The sequence below is a fragment of the Typopeltis vanoorti genome, chromosome 9 (genome assembly GCF_054136105.1).
Source record: "Typopeltis vanoorti isolate ZY-2024b chromosome 9, IOZ_Tvanoo_1.0, whole genome shotgun sequence".
NCBI lineage: Eukaryota > Metazoa > Arthropoda > Arachnida > Uropygi > Thelyphonidae > Typopeltis > Typopeltis vanoorti.
The window spans coordinates 141,652,987-141,673,704 of record NC_143557.1 but is presented as its reverse complement, the minus strand read 5'-3'; the positions used below and the strand labels follow the sequence as shown (position 1 = coordinate 141,673,704).

The 20,718-nt window shown below is 37.4% G+C and overlaps 1 protein-coding gene across 2 annotated transcripts in view; it reads left to right on the top strand.

Annotated features, from left to right (window-relative positions):
• Nulp1 (Nuclear localized protein 1) overlaps positions 1 to 20,718 on the top strand; it is a 362,638-nt gene that overhangs the window by 263,354 nt on the left and 78,566 nt on the right. For both annotated transcript variants that reach the window (XM_090397712.1, XM_090397711.1), the window contains exon 11: positions 436 to 594. In XM_090397712.1, coding sequence (XP_090253838.1) covers positions 436 to 594 — 159 coding nt within the window. The remainder of the gene's footprint in view (positions 1 to 435; positions 595 to 20,718) is intronic.

The following is a 20,718-nucleotide window of genomic DNA, read 5'->3' as shown; positions in this document are numbered from 1 at the left end:
AAATGTTATGTTTGATTGATAACCTTGGGTTTAGATACAACTTTCAATGGAAATTAATTAATGCATCTTACAATAAAATAAAACATTTATTCAATTATTAAATAATGTCTGAAAACCTTTCTAAAATTTGAGCTAATTAATTCAAGTTATTGTGTGAGAATTTTACAATGGAATATGCATAATTTATAATTGCATCATAACTATTGTTTCATAAGTAGAATAGAATAGAATAAAATTTTTTGATGGATAACATTTTCAATCCTAAAATTCAAGATATGGATATACTTTAAACAGACTTGCAGAGTACTTTTAATTTATATAATCTTTTCACAATTTGATCACAGAGTTTTGCATTTGATGTAATTACTAAATCTAATTGCAGGTACTTATGTTGTATATAGTACATAGCATGTAACTGAGTCATTTGTCATTTAGTGATAGCCCTGCCTTGAAACAGCTCATTGCTCTCTATATTGGAAGGACATATCTTATATGGAAACAATTAGAAATAGTAACTTGGTTAGAGAAGAATGTGCATGAAGTTCTACAAAGAGTAGATACTAAAGATCCACTTGTAGCTGAATGTGAAGAAAAGTAAGTTTATTACAAGACAAAAAAATGTTCAAAAATTGAATTGCAAAAAATGAATTTGTTGTCATAGATTGATTTTGAGTTCTGAATAATTTTTCTTAAGATGAAATTTAGTAATTTTATTATTATTATTATTGCACCCTCCATGGAGTCGGAAGACTCATTGTGGGAGATTCATTCAACTGATAACATATTTATTGTAACAAATCTTAAGATACTTAACAATCCTTGTTAACAACACATTCTGGTAATGCGTTCTATTCACTGTCAATTTTCCATGTAAAAAATCTACTCCTCACACTCCTCTTCACCACATTCTTACATAACTTTTCAGGGATGACCTCTGGTTTTCCTCCTCTTGCTTTCTACTCTTTTTATGATCTCATCATGATTAATCTGATAAAATCCCCTCACTAACTAAAATGTCTTTCTTTCCTCCTATTCACTAAACTCTACAATCCACATTTTCCACTATTCTTTCTTCATAATACTAACTTCCTCATTCTCATCAGCCAGTCTCTTCTTTAGATGTTTACTATCCTCTTTAAGATGTTTATTTCACTTTTCATTTTCACCAACTCTTGCCTAAGTTCTTCTACTATTGTCCTGACTTTTGCTCCCATTTCTAATCCCTTTAATCTATCAAGACACTTTTCACTACATTAATACTTTCCTTCTTCTCATTTACCCAAACAGTCCGCAAATTTTTTACATTTTTCAATGCATACATATAACAATTTTCGCAGTGCATCCACTGTGAAAAATCCAAGGGAGAGTTTGATCTTTGTACCAAAGCCTTCTGTGCTGCTGATGTGTTTCGTCATGGACACCATTTTCAGAAGCAGATTTTATGCTGAATAAATTTCATGCAAAAGAAACATCATCATCATCAAATTCCTGCCATGTACCCTCAAGGGGTGTCCAGGATATGATAGTACTACATGAAAAATTTACATCATTGCTAACTTCCTATCTACAATTTTCCTCCAAATCAGTCTGTTACTTGTCAAGATTCCAACATTACCAGATCTTATATTTCTATCGTCTAAGGCAGTTTGTACTGTATCAATCCACCTATATCTAGGCCTTCCTCTAGGTCGTTTTCCTGCAAACTTAGCAGAGAACACTTGTTTTGCTAATCTTTCCTGGCCCATTCTGTTTACGTGACCATACCACCTGAGATTAGCTCTGCTAATACATTCCTTTATGCTGACAATGACAATGTCAAGTTCTTTCCTAATATTCTCGTTTTTAATATGATATTGCCATTGATGCCATCTGTTCACGCCTCTAATCTTTCTCAGGACTCTCATATCTGCGGTCTCTAGTCTTTGGTCAAGTGTTTTACTTCTGACCCAGCTCTCAGATCCATAAGTTAAAACTGGTTTGAATACTGCTTGTATACAGCTAATATAGTGTTCCGACTAATTTCTCTCTTATTCCATATGAATTTATTCAGTTGACTTCCTACCATACAAGCTTTATTGATTCTGTTGTCTATTTCCATATTTAATTTACCATCTTTATTTTGGGAAAATTTGGAGAAAAGAGCAAAGCTAATAATAATGGCAAATATCTGTTGGATTTCTGCTCAGGACATGGACTGGTTATTACTAACACCATGTTCCAACATAAAAATGTGCACAAATTCACATGGAAAGAAGAGGCTAGGAATAAGAAAAGTCTCATTGACTATGTTATTGTTGATAGTGATGTTTTCTCCCTGGTGCAGGACACCAGAGTGTACAGAGGATTTGAAATTGGAAGCGATCACTATTTAGTCTTGAGCAGGATAAAATTGAATTTCATATTGAAAAGAATAATGTAAGAAAGTTTTAAAGCGAATAAAAGTTGAACAGCTCTCAGATGTGAACTGTAGACTAAAATATAGAAAGATTATTGATTAGAAAATGAAAGAGTTTGAGAACAGGAATCAAACCTTGGAGATTCAGTGGCAAACTCTGAAGAAAACATTGATTGATTCTACCAGAGAGGCATGTGGTGAGGTTGTGTGCAAGGATAAAAAAAATCAGAACTCCCTGGTGGACACAGGAAGTTAAAGAGGCAGTGAAGGAAAAGAAGAAAGCATATCAAAAGTTCCTGGCAAATAAGTCAGCTTTTACTCTTACAGAATACAGAGACAAATGTAAGAAAGCTAAACAGTGTGTAAAACTAGCTGAACAAAAGTCATGGGAGGACTTTGGCAAGAATATAGAAAATAAATATCAAGAAGGTGGCAAAATATTCTGGAGGTTGTTGAAGGAGCTTAGGAATGGAGGAAACAGTGCTGTTAAAGGAGTTAGAGATGATAAAGGTGACATGAAAACAGGAAAAAAGGATATCCTTGAAGTATGGAGTAATTACTTTGAAAAACTGCTAAATCAAACAAGAGTGATGATAGCACAGTGATAAAAAACAATGACCAGGCATGCAGTCAGCAATACATATCCATACTTGAAGTAGAAAAAGCCATCAAAGGCTTGAACTGTGGAAAGGCAGCAGGAGAAGATGATATTCGACCAGAAATGCTGAAGTATGGTGGTATAAAAGTCTTACAGTGGCTGCACTGCATAGTTCAGAAGGCTTGGACAGAGGGAAGAATTCCCAATGATTGGAGTAGAGCTCTCATAGTACCCATATATAAAAAGGGAAATAAAACTGCATGTGAGAATTACAGAGGTATTTCCCTACTGAGTGTTCCTGGCAAGATCTATGCAAGTATACTTGAGAAACGGTTGAGAAGAATTGTGGAAGAAAAGCTTGGTGAAGAACAAGCTGGATTCTGGCCAAATACAGGCTGTCAGGATCAGATCTTCACTTTACGAGAAATAGTCGAGAAAGCATGGGAATATAACAAAGATCTCTATTTAAGTTTTGTTGATTTGGAAAAGGCATATGACAAGGTGCCAAGAGAGAAGCTATTCAATATGCTGCAGTTATATGGTGTCAATGGGGCATTATATCAAGCAATACTTAGTCTTTATTTAAGTTGTAAGTCAGCAGTTAGGATTGAAGGAAGTAAGATTACAAGTCTGCCAGATTCTCTGACTAAATTGCATTGCTGTTGTAATAGATATGGTATGAAGGTCAGCAATAAAAAGACAAAGACAATGAAAGTAGGCAGAATCTTTGAAAATGTCAACTGTGTTGTGAATGGAGAACCTGTGGAACAAGTAAAACATTTCAGCTACTTGGGCACGATTTTTACTGAAGATGGTAAATTAAATATAGAAATAGACAACAGAATCAGCAAAGCTGGTATGGTAGGAAGTCAATTGAATAAATTCATATGGAATAAGAGAGAAATTAGTTGCAACACTAAATTAGCTGTATACAAGACAGTGTTCAAACCAGTTTTAACTTATGGATCTGAGAGCTGGGTCAGAAGTAAAACACTTGACCAAAGACTAGAGACCGCAGATATGAGAGTCCTGAGAAAGATTAGAGGCGTGAACAGATGGCATCAATGGCAATATCATATTAAAAACGAGGATATTAGGAAAGAACTTGACATTGTCAGCATTCAGGAATGCGTTAGCAGAGCTATTCTCAGGTGGTATGGTCACTTAAATAGAATGGGAGAGGAAAGATTAGCAAAACAAGTGTTCTCTGCCAGGTTGGCAGGAAAACGACCCAGAGGAAGACCAAGATATAAGTGGATTGATACGGTACAAAGTGCCTTAGACGATAGAAATATAAGATCTGATAATGTTGGAGTCTTGACAAATAACAGACTGATTTGGAGGAAAATTGTAGATAGGAGGTTAGTAATGATGTAATTTTTTCATGTAGTACTGTCATATCCTGTACACCCCTTGAGGGTACATGGCAGGAATTTGATGATGATGATGAATTTACCATCTTCACTAAAAATCGTGCCTAAGTACCTGAACTGTATTACTTGTTCCACAAGTTCTCTATTCACAACACAGTTGATATTTTCAATGATTCTTCCCCTTTTCATTATTGTCTTTGTCTTTTTATTGCTGACCTTCATACCATATCTATTACAACAGTTATTCAATTGAGTCAGAGAATCTTGCAAACTTGTAGTGGATTTATTTAGAAGTGTAACATCGTCCGCATAAAGCAAAGAGCTGGCATTAACATCTCCAATTTTGATATCATGTTTAATACCACTTTCCTTCATGATGTGATCCATATAGATAATAAATAACAGAGGGGATAATGTACATCCTTGTCGCACACCAGATTTAAAATTAAACCATCTTCCTGTACTTCCTTCAATTCTAACTGCTGACTTACAACTCAAATAAAGACTAAGTATTGCGTGATATAATGCCCCATTGACACCATATAACTGGATCGTATTGAATAGTTTCTCTCTTGGCACCTTGTCATATGCTTTTTCCAAATCGACAAAACTTAAATACAGATCTTTGTTATATTCCCATGATTTCTCCACTATTTGTCATAAAGTGAAGATCTGATCCTGACAGCCTGTATTTGACCCGAATCCAGCTTGTTCTTCACCAAGCTTTTCTTCCACAATTCTCTTCAACCGTTTCTTAAGTATACTTGCATATATATCTTACCAGGAACACTTAGTAGGGATATACCTCTGTAATTCTCACGTTCAGTTTTATTTCCTTTTTTATATATGGGTACTATGAGAGCTCTACTCCAATCATCGGGAATTCGTCCCTCTGTCCAGGCATTCTGAACTATGCAGTGCAGGCCACTGTATGACTTTTATACCACCATACTTCAGCATTTCTGGTCAAACATCATCTACTCCTGCTGCCTTTCCACATTTCAAGACTTTGATGGCTTTTTCTACTTCAAGTATGGATATGTATTCCCGACTGCATGCCTAGTCAATGTTTTTTATCACTGTGCTGTCATCACTGCTTGTTTCATTTAGCAAATTTTCAAAGTAATTACTCCATACTTCAAGGATATCTTTTTCTCCCGTTTTCATGTCACCTTTAACATCTCTAACTCCTTTTACAGCACTCTTTCCTCCATTCTTAAGCTTCTTCAACAACCTCCAGAATATTTTGCCACCTTCTTCATATTTATTTTCTGTGTTCTTGCCAAAGTTCTCCCATGGCTTTTGTTTAACTAGTTTTACACACTGTTTAGCTTTCTTATATTTGTCTCTGTATTCTCTAAGACCACAAGCTGACTTATTTGCCAGGAACTTTTGATATGCTTTCATCTTTTCCTTCACTGCCTCTTTAACTTCCTTTAATTTTTCTATCCTTGCAGACAACTTCACCACATGCCTCTCTAGTTGAATCAATCATGGCTTTCTTCAAGGCTTGCCACTGAATCTCCAAGGTTTGATTCCTGTTCTCAACCTCTGTCATCTTTTCTTCAATAATCTTTGTGTATTTTAGTCTACAGTTCGCATCCGAGAGCTGCTCAACTTTTATTCGCTTAAAACTTTCTTACATGTCATTCTTTTCAATATGAAATTCAATTTTATCCTGCTCAAGACTAAATAGTGATCACTTCCAATTTCAAATCCTCTGTACACTCTGGTGTCCTGCACTAGGGAGAAAAAATCACTATCAACAATAACATAGTCAATGAGACTTTTCTTGTTCCTTGCCTCTTCTCTCCATGTGAATTTGTGCACATTTTTATGTTGGAACATGGTGTTAGTAATAACCAGTCCATGTCCTGAGCAGAAATCCAAGAGGTATTTGCCATTATTATTAGCTTTGCTCTTTTCTCCAAATTTTCCCAAAATATTTTTGTATGTCTCACAATCACTTCCTACTCTGCTATTTAGATCCCCAGAAGGACCAACTTTTCCTTTTTCATTGTGTCAGTAAATTTCTCTAGAGCCTCAAAAAATTCCTCCACTTCTACCTTAGTAGAGCCTTCTGTGGGTCCATAGGCACAAATAAGTCTCATTGTCCAGTTCCTCATTCTGATATTTGCCCAAATCACTCTACTTGAGACTGACTGCCAGTCAAGAAGATTAGCCTCGTGTTTTGTGTTGAATACTATACTATGGCTACTCCTTCTTTTCCTTGATTGTCATTTCCTGAATATAACATTTTGTATTTATTGCTTAGAAAGATCTCACCAGTGTTTATCTTTTTTGTTTCAGTCATCCTTATTATGTCGATCTGATACTTATCTAATTCCTCTGCTAGCTCCATTTCTTTGCCATTCAGGCTTCTTATGTTAATAGTACCGATCTTTAACTCTGGTGATGTTGAGTTGGGGTGTGTTTTCAGATTTGTTCCAGTAGCTGACTTTTCGCTGTTCGCCCTGTATCCCTGGCGAAAACAATGGGGAGCCTTGTTTAACCGGGCGACGCCCCAGCCGGTATGAAATTTTTAAGTTTTAAAATAGTTTATTGTATTTGCATTTATTTTTATTGTTATATCTTGTGTATATTTTTGTTAAAACTAAACTGCATTTGTAATGTGAGTGATTTGAGTGGATAGCTGTGAAGGCAGATAGGTTTTGAATATCCTTAGAAGTTGCACGAAATGTATTCATTTAATAAGGAGTAAATCAAATGTCTCACAAACTCTAGAATGTAATTCTGGTAGAAATTCTGGAATGCAAGCTAGTTTATTCAGTAAAATTTATATTTCATTGAATAAGTTATTCAAACTTTTAAAGATAACTGTGGTTCAAGACATAATATGTATTTAGAAACAGAAAAATACAGTAAATTATTATTTACAGATCACATAAACATCAGATATTTTCAAAGAGTGTAATTCAGTTCATCTGCAATGAAAAAGGACTACAAACTGATTGATGTAAGTGGGACATTATGACTTTCATTGCACGTCAAACAAGACCCAAAACCTTATCAATTTTGAGGCCACAGCATTAAAACAGTTATAGGGTTACCGGATAGTACACAGGCTCGAACCTGTCACTAATGAATTAATAGGCTTCTCGGTCATCTGGTACATACCGTTTCTGATCACTCTCTGTTTGGGTATATGTTCAAGAGTGTTTCCTCTCATTGCATGTCCCTACTCTTTCATTTCATCATCATCATCAAATTCCTGCCATGTACCCTCAAGGGGTGTACAGGATATGACAGTACTACATGAAAAAATTACATCATTACTAACTTCCTATCTACAATTTTCCTCCAAGTCAGTCTGTTACTTGTCAAGACTCCAACATTATCAGATATTATATTTCTATCGTCTAAGGCACTTTGTACCGTATCAATCCACCTATATCTTGATCTTCTTCTGGGTCGTTTTCCTGCCAACCTGGCAGAGAACACTTGTTTTGCTAATCTTTCCTCTCCCATTCTATTTAAGTGACCATACCACCTGAGATTAGCTCTGTTAATGCATTCCTGGATGCTGACAAATTCAAGTTCTTTCCTAATATCCTCATTTTTAATATGATATTGCCATTGATGCCATCTGTTCACGCCTCTAATGTTCCTCAGGACTCTCATATCTGCGGTCTCTATTCTTTGGTCAAGTGTTTTACTTCTAACCCAGCTCTCAGATCCATAAGTTAAAACTGGTTTGAACACTGTCTTGTATGCTAATTTAGTGTTCCGACTAATTTCTCTCTTATTCCATATGAATTTATTCAATTGACTTCCCACCATACCAGCTTTGCTGATTCTGTTGTCTATTTCTCTATTTAATTTACCATCTTCAGTAAAAATTGTGCCTAACTAGCTGAAATGTTTTACTTGTTCCACAGGTTCTCCATTCACGACACAGTTGACATATTCAATGATTCTGCCTATTTTCATTGTCTTTGTCTTTTTATTGCTGACCTTCATACCATATCTATTACAACAGCTATTCAATTTAGTCAAAGAATCTTGCAGCTTTGTAGCGGATTTATTTAGAAGTATAATATCATCCGCATAAAGCAAAGAGCTGACATTAACATCTCCAATTTTGATATCACGTTTAATACCACTTTCCTTAATAATGTGATCCATATAGATAATGAATAACAGAGGGGATAATGTACATCCTTGTCTCACACCAGATTTAACATTAAACCATCTTCCTGTACTTCCTCCAATTCTAACTGCTGACTTACAACTCAAATGAAGACTAAGTTCTGCTTGATATAATGCCCCATTGACACCATATAACTGCAGCGTATTGAATAGCTTCTCTCTTGGCACCTTGTCATATGCCTTTTCCAAATCGACAAAACTTAAATACAGATCTTTGTTATATTCCCATGCTTTCTCGACTATTTCTCGTAAAGTGAAGATCTGATCCTGACAGCCTCTATTTGGCCTGAATCCAGCTTGTTCTTTGCGAAGCTTTTCTTCCACAATTCTTCTCATCGTTTCTCAAGTATACTTGCATAGATCTTGCCAGGAACACTCAGTAGGGAAATACCTCTGTAATTCTCACATTCAGTTTTATTTCCCTTTTTATATATGGGTACTATGAGAGCTCTACTCCAATCATCGGGAATTCGTCCCTCTGTCCAGGCTTTCTGAACTATGCAGTGCAGCCACTGTAAAACATTTATACCACCATACTTCAGCATTTCTGGTCGAATATCATCTACTCCTGCTGCCTTTCCACATTTCAAGCCTTTGATGGCTTTTTCTACTTCAAGTATGGATATGTATCCCTGACTGCATGCCTGGTCAGTGTTTTTTTATCGCTGTGCTGTCATCACTGCTTGTTTCATTTAGCAGTTTTTCAAAGTAATTACTCCATACTTCAAGGATATCGTTTTCTCCTGTTTTCATGTCACCTTTATCATCTCTAACTCCTTTTACAGCGCTCTTTCCTCCATTCCTAAGCTTCTTCAACAACATCCAGAATATTTTGCCACCTTCTTGATATTTATTTTCTATATTCTTGCCAAAGTCCTCCCATGACTTTTGTTTAGCTAGTTTTACACACTATTTAGCTTTCTTACATTTGTCTCTGTATTCTGTAAGAGTAAAAACTGACTTATTTGCCAGGAACTTTTGATATGCTTTCTTCTTTTCCTTCACTGCATCTTTAACTTTCTGTGTCCACCAGGGAGTTCTGATTTTTTTATCCTTGCACACAACCTCACCACATGCCTCTCTGGCAGAATCAATCAATGTTTTCTTCAGAATGATTCCTGTTCTCAAACTCTTTCATATTCTTTTCAATAATCTTTCTGTATTTTAGTCTACAGTTAACATCTGAGAGCTGCTCAACTTTTATTCGCTTTAAAACTTTCTTACATGTTATTCTTTTCAATATGAAAATCAATTTTATCCTGCTCATGACTAAATAGTGATCACTTCCAATTTCAAATCCTCTATACACTCTGGTGTCCTGCACCAGGGAGAAAACATCACTATCAACAATAACATAGTCAATGAGACTTTTCTTATTCCTAGCCTCTTCTCTCCAGGTGAATTTCTGCACATTTTTATGTTGGAACATGGTGTTAGTAATAAGCAGTCCATGACCTGAGTAGAAATCCAACAGATATTTGCCATTATTATTAGCTTTGCTCTTTTCTCCAAATTTTCCCAAAATATTTTTGTATATCTCACAATCATTTCCTACTCTGCTATTTAGATAGTCAACAAGGACCAACTTTTCATTTTTCATTGTGTCAGTTGCTTTTTCTAAAGCTTCAAAAAATTCCTCCACTTCTACCTTAGTAGAACCTTCTGTGGGACCATAGACACAAATAAGTCTCATTGTCCAGTTCCCCATTCTCATATTTGCCCACATTACTCTACTTGAAACTGACTGCCATTCAAGAAGATTAACTTCGTATTTTGTGTTGAATACTATGGCTACTCCTTGTTTTCCTTGATTGTCATTGCCTGAATATAACATTTTGTATTTATTGCTCAGTAAGATCTCACCAGTTTTGGTCTTTTTTGTTTCAGTCACCCCTATTATGTCGATGTGGTACTTATCTAATTCCTTATCTAGCTCCATTTCTTTGCCATTCAGGCTTCTTAGTACCGATCTTTATCTCTGGTGATGTTGAGTTGGGGTTTGTTTTAAGATTTATTCCAGTAGCTGACTTTTCGCTGTTCGCCCTGGTTCCCTGGCGAAAACAACGGGGCCTTGTTTAACTGGGCGACGCCCCAGCCAGCATGAAATTTTGTCATGTTGTACCATCATTTTTTATTTTGGTTTAACCAATAAGAATACAATTTGGTCGGCTAAATCCCAAATTGCCAGCCCATCCTCGTTCGTTCAGTATCCAAGTAGATACCCAACAGGGTGCACCACGAGAAGGTGAGGATTGGACATTAGGTCAGAAGCCCTGGTCGGTTCTCCGCATTCCTTTAAAGGCTATGTGGAGGTCTCCTCTCAGTTATACAGCTTTGACCCTTAAGCACCCCCTCTGTCATTTCATTCAACAGTTAATCAAAATGAAAAAGACAGTGACACTGCAATAAAATTACATCTCTCTTTATTATTATTATTATCACGGGCGACTCCAAGGAGTCCTTAGAAGGAGGCCCTAAACATCATGTCCATCACAACTATTCGACATTCACACAGTATCTGTCATACTTTGCCTTGAACTCATTCACTGTCATAGCACCCACAACAGACTCTGGCAGCTTATTCCACCTATTCACCACTCTGAAAGTAAAAAAACCTAGCTCTAACACCTACTAACCACACTCTTGCCCAGCTTCCATGGATGTCCCCCAGTTCTCCTACCACCAGTCCTTTTCTCAAAAATATCCTCTGAATTAATCCTATTGAAACCCTTCAACAATTTGAATGTCTTAATCATATCTCCCCTTTTCCACCTATCGACCAATTTTTGCAACCCACAAATCTTCAACCTGTTATCATAAGGTTCATTCCATAGACCTGCTATCATCTTGGTCTCTCACCTCTGGATTCTCTCAACCTCCTCCCCATCAAGAAGAAACCTAGGTGACCAAATCTGGGCACAGTAGTTGAGATGAGGTCTTATCAAGGCTCGATACAGAGGAACAATAACATGCTTGTCTCTGCTCGTCAAAGTATTCTTCAGCATCCAAGTGATTTGATGAGCTGATTTAGCCACTTTTGCAATGTGTCCCCTAAACTTCAACTCCCTATCCACCAACACTCCCAAATCCCTGGCCTCATCAATCTCCTGTAGTACAGTTACACCAATGTGATATTCTGCTGCTAATCTTTTCATCCCAAAATGCATAATGTCCTTACATTTTGCCCCATTAAATTGACATCCATTCTCATTAGCCCAGACCTCCATAAAAAAAAAAAAAAATCAGCTAACGCCTTTTTATTCCCGTATAAGGGGAGTAGGCGAGGCCATTTAGCCCTATCTAACTTTTGGAGACTGAGTGGGCAGTTCAATCTCCACTGGTACCAATCAGAGATAGATGGCCCAAGGCTATCACTAATTAAGCGGTACTCAGTGAAGAGAGACGGCTCAAAATGTGCCGCCATCTCGTGGTCCCTAACCCTAACATAATATATTTTTTTTTAATGTCTGAAATAATGTGGGTTCTACGGTCGATTTTCTTGAGTTTACAGGACGAAAAACCCGAGTTTCCGGGAGGAAAAACCTGCTTGCCCGTGCCAGAGATCGACTAACTCGGGAACTGGTCGAAAAAAGGCTTAGAAAAATTTCCTCTAGTCGCCGACTAGACTCGAAACCATGTCTTCCTTCGTGCGGCGAAGCGCCGTGGTTGGCAAACGCCACATCCACTGAGCTACACAGGCTCCCCAGACCTCCAATCTATCCAAATCATCCTACAAAATTTTGACATCTTCTGCATTCACTATTGCCCTACCCAACTTTGCATCATCAGAAAACAAATGAACCGTTCCTCTCAGAGCCTTCCATATATTGTTAATGAACAAATTAAACAGCAGTGGTCCAAGAACAGAACCCTACGTCACACCACTAGTCACAGGCTGTCTTTTGGACTCTGCTCCTGAGTAAACTACTCTCTGGTATCTCTCATCAACCACCATCCTATCCATCTCACCAACCCTGTATCCATTCCCATATATTGCAGTTTACGGATTAGAATTCCATGTGGTATCATGTCAAAGGCCTTAGCCAGGTCCAGCAGTATTCACTGTAAACCCATTACCCTTATCCAGTTCAGCCGTCACTGTGTTATAAAACCTGAGCAAGTTACTGAGGCATGATTTACCATTCACAAAACCATGCTGTCTCCCCATACAGTATCTCATTTTCATCAATCCATTCTTGTATTTTTCCCTTGACTACTTTCTCCAAGATCTTGACAACAACTCCTGATATGCTTATCGGTCAGTAATTTGCAACAGTAGTCTTGGATGCTCCTTTATTCAGTGGAACTATTTTCCTGTTTTTCCACCCCTTTCTGACTAAACCAGACCTGAGAATCAGATTAAACAATATGGTTAAGGGCACTGACAATTCTTTAGCCACTTCACTTAAGACACGTGCTGGTATACCATCCCATCCCACAGATGTATTCACATTAGTGTTCTGTAATAGACTATTCACCTCCACTTCATTCACCACAGTTCCCGGTTCCTTCATTCCTTCAATGTCACCACCTAGATGATATACTCTTGCAAAGTCCTCCTTCAGTAATTCCACTATATCGACTGATTCAGTGACCTCCCTACCATTATCATTCCTTAAAATCATTCTGCCGTGTACAGTTTTTCTTTTACTTGGCATATTGAAAGAACTGTTTGGGATTCTCTTTAGCTTGCATGGCTAATTTCCTTTCTTAATCCAATTTTTGCTTTTCTTACCACACTCGTTACCCTTCTGGCCCACGCTTTATACTACTGGTCATGTGCCTGCAGGTCACCTTTCTTCTTAAATTCCTTTCACAGGTGTTTCTTTTTTTTTGCAACTCAAGTTTAATGGCGTTATTCATCCATTTAACCCCTACTGGATTTACTATTTGGACTCTAGGTGTACAGTCAGCCATAACCTCCTGCAAATGCTCCTTGACCACTTCCCATGCACTATCAACATCCAGTCTACCATTTCCCTCCCAGCCCTTGCAGTTTTACATGCCATGGCACTGAACCAAGCAATCTCCTAAGCTTGTCATACTTGCCAGCATGGTAATTCCACTACCCTGTCTTAATCGAAAATTTCACACAATTAGCCACCTCCCAGGTCAAGACGTCATGATCACTCTCACCAGTAGGTGGCAAGATGGTCATATTCATTACAGTCAAATTCTCAGATGCTATTACTAGGTCAAGCACTCTCGAACTCCTAGTATTTTCCATTACATGCTGTCTCAGATAGTTATCCCTTAATAACTGAATAAAATCCAGTTCCTTCCTCACATGTGTCCTGTCCTCCTTCCAATCGATGTTACCATAGCTGAAATCCCCCATAATAATTACCCTCCTTTCACCCATTTGATCAATTTGTTTATGCATACCATCTTCACCATCTATTCCATCACCTGGTCTATAGCAGCACCCAACTGTATATTTTGTTCTGCTAGTCTCAATCTCACATCAAATAGCATAGCCTCAAATGAGCTCTTTTCACTATCCTGTGAATACAATACAACTTCTATTCTCCTTTTCTGCAGTTCATCAGCTGTCATCAATAACACTCCCCCCCCCCCATTTTATTCTCCTGTCCCTCCTGAACACACTATACTCTACACATTCTATTCCACTAACTATATCATCTTCTGTGCCATGTTCCACTAATGCCAATAACCTGTGGCCAGGAAGAGCCACCCAAGGCCAAAAATTCTTCCTTCTTGTTCCTAATTCTCCTGGCATTAGTATACAAGAAATGCAGAGTTCCATTTGTGCCCCCCTTATCTTGATGCATTATACTAACTATCCCATTCTGATTTCTTGTCCTTCGTACTGGCTCGGGCACATTATATACATTCTTACACTCAACTGCCTCACTGATGTCTGCATATCCACTTACCCCCATCCTTAATAGTTCTACTTTCCCTTATTTTGCACATCCACTTTCACTTCATTCAGCAACACTTTTTTCAGTCTTTGCACACCAAAAAATTCAAATGCAAGCCATCCATCTTGTACAAATCCTTTTGCCCATCAAACTCACTCCACACATCCACAAACTCCACACCGTCTGCATAATCTGCACATAAAGTCATTTGTGATTATGACCTTCCTTCTAAACTCCTCTCTGTCATACCGTGGCAACAAACTCAGCATTCTAACTCTGTCACTCTTTTCTTTCGCTGCCTCTAATAATTCCTTCGAGTCCTCCCTCATATCAAATTTATCTTCTTTCAAATCATTCGTTCCCGTCACGACTATCATTTCTTTCACCATCTGCTTTTGCGCTCTAATACTCTCACTTACATCCTTCATTTTCGTACCCGGACTGATCTTCTTGAAAACTGATCCAATCAAACCAAACTCAACATTGAAAACATATCAGAATTCATTCGTAGTTTAAAAAAAGAAGAAAAAAAAAAAAGCACTTTCACATCCGCTTTGCAGACACCATGGCATAAATTCCTCCATAATAGCGTTCAGCACCACTTACAGACATCCAGGCCTGATATCCTGCTCCTAGCAGAAACCTAAATTGCAGGTACATCAATCACAGTCTATCTTCAATGCCCAAATTTCTTTCTTCTTCCTAACATGGATTTTAGGCCAGGTGGCCTGTTCTGGCCTCATGCCATCTCTTTCTTGGTTTTCCGAATCTTCTTTTTCCATTTATTTTATATAATATTTTTGGTAGTCTGCTGTTGTCCATTCGATTTAAATGTTCTATCCATTTTTGTTTGTACTATCTTATGTGGTAATTAATTGGTTTTATATTTTAAAACCAATTGTAAAATGTTTTCATTTGTTTTATGGTCCCACTTGGTATATCCAGCTGTTTTTCTGAGAAATTTCATTTCTGCTGTTTGAATTCATTTTTCATTTTTTCAGTCCATGTTTTGTTTTCGTATAGTAGAGTTGGTTTTCACAAGACATTATATAGTCTTGCCCAAATTACACACTCGATAATTCACTTTTCCACAAAAGTGGCATCTGTGACTTTGTGTGATCTGACATTTGTCTGCTGGACAATATCAAATTTAGAATCGTCTGCTTTTTTGGCCTTCTTTGGCTCAAACTCCCTTTGCTCATTCATAACATTTATCTGGTGTATTTATTTACTGCTCCTCAAATTTCAAAAACCACTCTGACCTTTTCAACTTCCTATCCCTGAAACTTAACCTTTTGCAATACTGCTATCCAAATAGTTAAATCATCTTCCTAGGTGACCTTAATATCCACAACTCCAACTAGCTCCCCTTTTCCAACACCACTGACCAAATTTGGATGTGATGCAAAAGTTTTTGTTATAAGCAATGACCTAATGCAATTTGTACTTCTGCCTACCTGAATTCCTGATAACCCTCTCCACTTTTCCACTACGTTGATCTTTTTTTAACCAGTTCTCTTTCCAGAACCTGTAGAGGTCACTGTTCTTTCTTCATGGCAACTCAAATCACAATCTTGTGTAAGTTTCCACTCTCACACAACATTCCCCATCTGACCATATCCAACCTTTTGCCCTTTGGCACTACCAAGGTACCATGTGCAATGTTCTCCAGAACTACTACTCTTCCTATCCACAGTCTGACTATTGTTTCCATTCTTCTGACCCAGACACCTTCACTGAGCACCTTCATCCCCCATTCTACCTCAAATTCTCATCCACCATCCATGTACTAATTCAACAAAAGATATATGAAAGCAGTTGAAGAAAACAAAACTCAGCTTACCACAGGTGGCTTGCAACAAGAACCTAGCTTCATATTCAGCATAGGCTGAAGCATGCAGTAAATGTAAAAAAACAGGAAATCTAGTTTCATAAAGACCAATAGCAGAAAACTTGCATCTTGTCCAAGTGGAAGTCTTGCCTTCTGAAACCTTGCAGAGGTCACCAGATGTAACTTCTTCTCACTCTGCACTTTTGCCTCTCTCTCTCTCTCGCTTGTCTCTCTTGCTCTCATCCAGATGGTGCCACTGTCTTGGAAATGAGTCAGAGATAAAGCTGACTTCCTGGTCAGCTTTATCTGTGACTCTTTTCCTTCAACCCCTGCCTAGATGAAGGTGAATGTGCCTCCTACCATGTTAGTATCTGGCTGTATGCTTTTTTGGCATTTTTTGGAAAAAAAAGACATAAAAAGAAGACAAAGAAATAACTTGTCATTAAAAAGTCTTCTAGTTCTGATGGCATCTCTTCAGTTATACTCAAACGTTGTGTTCTAGAGCTAACACCTGTCCTTTGTCATCTCTTCATTCTTCTGTACTTAGCTGCACTTAACCCAATTCATGGAAGATTAAAGCTTGCCATCCAACTATTGACCTATCGCCATCACTTCAATCCTCTCAGAAATAATGGGAAAAAAAAGTTATCAAATTCAACTTCTCCACTATCCCGAGGCCCACCAGTTAATCAATGACCACTAGTATAGATTCTGCCAATCTAGATCCTAAGCTGATCTCTAAGTCTGCATTATCTGCCACTGATCATCTATCATGGAAAGGTTTGGAGAAACATATGCTGCTGCCCTTGACTTTTCCAGGACTTTTGATCATGTTTGGCATTGAGGCTTGCTTAGCAAACGGCCTTCTTTTAATCTTCCTACCACCCTTCATAATTGGATAGTCGGTTTTCTCTCTGGATAATTACTGTCCATTGTGGGACAGGTTCCTCTCATCTAGTTCTTGCATGAATGTTGCCTTGGTTCCATTTTATTGTCTGCCTTCTTTCTCTGATACATGTGACCTTCCCTCACTGACTAATAATCTTAGGCTTTGTTCTGATGATAGCATACTCCATTTCTCCCATTTGTTTTAATGAACCTTGTAGTGTACAAACACCTCAACTTCAGAATCTTTCACCATCAGAGCCTTAAACATTGACTTCATGCCATTCTTCGATGGAGCAAAGATAACGTCAACATTACCAACCAAAAATTGCAGTCCTTCCCTTAGCTTTACATGGTACTAACGTACTATAGGTTGATTAACCAACTTCTCATGTATGGGCTCAATGTTAAAATAAAATAAAAAACTTTACTAAATACCCAAATCATCAAACTGGATTAAATCTTGCTCTCTTTCTTTATTTTCTTAAATTGACAGTTATGTTTCATATCTCTTTTTCATTTCATTTTTCTTGTGGTTTTAAATTGTACTTTGCCTTTTTTTTTATTATAATTATGCCTTCCCTTTCTTCAATTCTCTAATGTTTTTTATCTTCTTATTTATGATTTTTCTTATCCTTCAGAATTCCTTTGCCCTCTCCTCCTTTATCAATTTCATCAAAATGTTTATCATCAAAATATTCTGCACGAACATTTTTCACTATCAGCAAGTTGTTCATTGCTGTCAACACAGTCTCCATCATTAGATTCTGCACCATGTTCTTTATCAGATCCATTTATTAGCTGCTCCAATTCTTCTATTCTTAAAAAATTGCAAAGCATCTTGAGGTAAATTTGCAGTTTTTAAAACTACTTTCACCGGATAGCCAAACATAGTTTAATAGGACAACTGCATCTTATTCCTTCGTGATACGCTCGGTTTTTTTTTTTTATTTTTGTGAACTGTATGAAATATAAACCGTCACTCCATTATGTCATTGATTAGTTTCAAGCCATGTACTCAGTATGTTTTTTCTATGTCTTGATTCACATGTTCCACTGATATTTGACTTTCACAGTGATGTGGTTTTCCATGGATAATTTTTAGTACCGTCCATATAGCACAAATTTCTTCAATAATTCTTAATAATCTTCAATTAAAATACAAACTTATTTAATACTGACCATTTACAAACAAACTTACATTATACCCTACCAGTTTCGCCAGCAAACTGTCTGGCTTTTTCAAGGAGTTTACGGAAAGACATAAAACTAGTAAATGCAAATTGAAAGGAACATAAAAAACGTTGTAAACCAACTAGTAGCTAAGGTTACACGTTCGCGTGACAGAGAGGACTTATTGTTCTTATTCATTATCACGCATGCGTGTTTGTTGTAAACGTGTAATGTGATTACTGACTAGCTGTAGTTCAGATTGATTTAGAGAGAGAGAGGATCAGGTTTTTCCACGAACTGTTTAGGATTGCACCCTGATTTCTGTTGAAGTTTCTACCAGTTATTAACACTATTGTGGCTTCCTTGAATAAACGATGTCTGTAGTCATCATCCAGATATGGCATGGAGCTGTTTTGCCAGTCTATCGTGTGGTTAGATGTACAGAAATGATGTGCTAAGCCGGAAGAGATACTTCTGTTGTGGTTCACATCACCAACATGTTCTTTTTGTCTGATTTCTAAACTCCGTGAAGTTTGGCCGATGTAGGCAAGACCACAGGAGCAAGGAATGTAATATACTCCTGGATATTTGTAGAATGGCACCTTATCTTTTGGGGATCCTAAAACTTGTCTGATGCTGGTGGTTGGTTTGAAGACCACTCTGATGTTGTAAAAAAAGACAAAGGAGAATTGCTACTGCACTTGGCTGACAGCTCTGATAGCTTATGCATCATTGTGTCCATATTTTCAAGAAGTGGTGTCTGCATCCTTTCAACTTCCTGGTGGATCAGGTTATTTATTCTTTCTTCTGGTAATGAGGAGTTCTCGTGGTTTGTCATAGATGCTGTTGTCAGTCGACTAAGTACAGCATTGAGACGCTCCATGATGGGCTGTTGTAATCTCTCCACTTCTTGCTTAATCAATGAGCGAACTTTGCTAAGACTTGGACTGCTAGTGGCAACCTGGTAGACTGTCTCAGGTCTATTTTCTTCACATTATTTCTGTGCCCTCTGCTTTTCTTTCCTCTCTGGATGTTCTACCTTAACCTCTTGATCCCTAATGCTGTTTCTCTCTTCTCTAATGACATTGACGGACCCAATCGAGGCTGTGGGACAAATGTCTCCAAGCAGTTGCTCTCTCTTTGTTTTGCTGCTGTAAAGCATTCTAAATTTCATATGTCCTTCCCAAATGCTGTTTCCTTCAGTTCTTGTCTCAATCTCCCCCTAAAATGTTGGAAGACTGCCCAGTTAAGATGGTGCTGGTCTTTGTCAGAGACACTTAACGTATTGGCAAGAGCTAAGACTCAGTTGTGGTAGTCTGACACACTTTCTTTGTCTTTTTGCACTATCTTCTGGAGCTTCCATAAATTTGGTCCCACATTTCTTTAGAAAACTGGGATATTAGGACCTCTTTAAATTTATAGTAATCTCGAGTTTCTTTTAAGATAGGCGAGGAGTAAAAGTAAGTCTTTGCCTTCCCAATAAGCTTACTACGGAGTAGAATTAGCAGTTGTAGCTCACTCCATCTACCAATTCTTCTTGGTTCCTCTATGTACTCAAAAAACGGAAGAATCATTAGATTCCTCTCTCGAAAACTGAGGAAAACCCTGTTGAGGATTTATCGTCCTAAAGAATTCAGAGTCATCTAAATCTGAGCTCAATGGTTGAGATATACCTGCATTCATCTTACAAACTTAATAATTTACCCTTTTTCACAGTCTCTGTTATTCCAACAAATGCCTGACTGCCTGATACTAAACCAAGACCAACTTATAGTGATTATTCCCTATTAACCTTAAAATTTTAGGGGCCCTAATCACATCCTGTTGACTGCGGCATTGTTACGTTGGTGCTTTCTCTATATTTTACTGATTTACATCTTCCTATTCTATCTTTCAATCGCTAATTTACTTTTCAGATATCGGGCCTAATATACTTACGTCTAGTATTGTTTCCTCTTCGGATACTGGCAAATTTATATTATGCTGTGCCAGCCAGTATCCTATAGCAGAAAAGATCCTTGCTCAGGGAGACAATAATAGATTCTGAGGCATTCTTACACAATGATTTATTTTAACACGGCTGTATAGATTCAGACTGCAGTTGTGACCTAAATGTATAGTTATATACACATTCTAATTTCCTTCCCGCCAAAATAGGTTCTATTTTTATAAGTGGTAAATCGGAATCGTAGTCAGGCATGACTCAGGTTTAGGTAAATAAAACATGTTTATTGAAATATCAAAGCAAAATACACTAAAGAAATTCATATGTTCAATTATTATCTCAATGCTAAATAAGGAAACTTGAGTTAAGAGATTAACATACTCGAAATTAAATCAAAGGTTATTAAGCATGTAAAACACAGTAACTGGAAAAAGGGATAGATTGCAAATGGCATGTGAAGCTA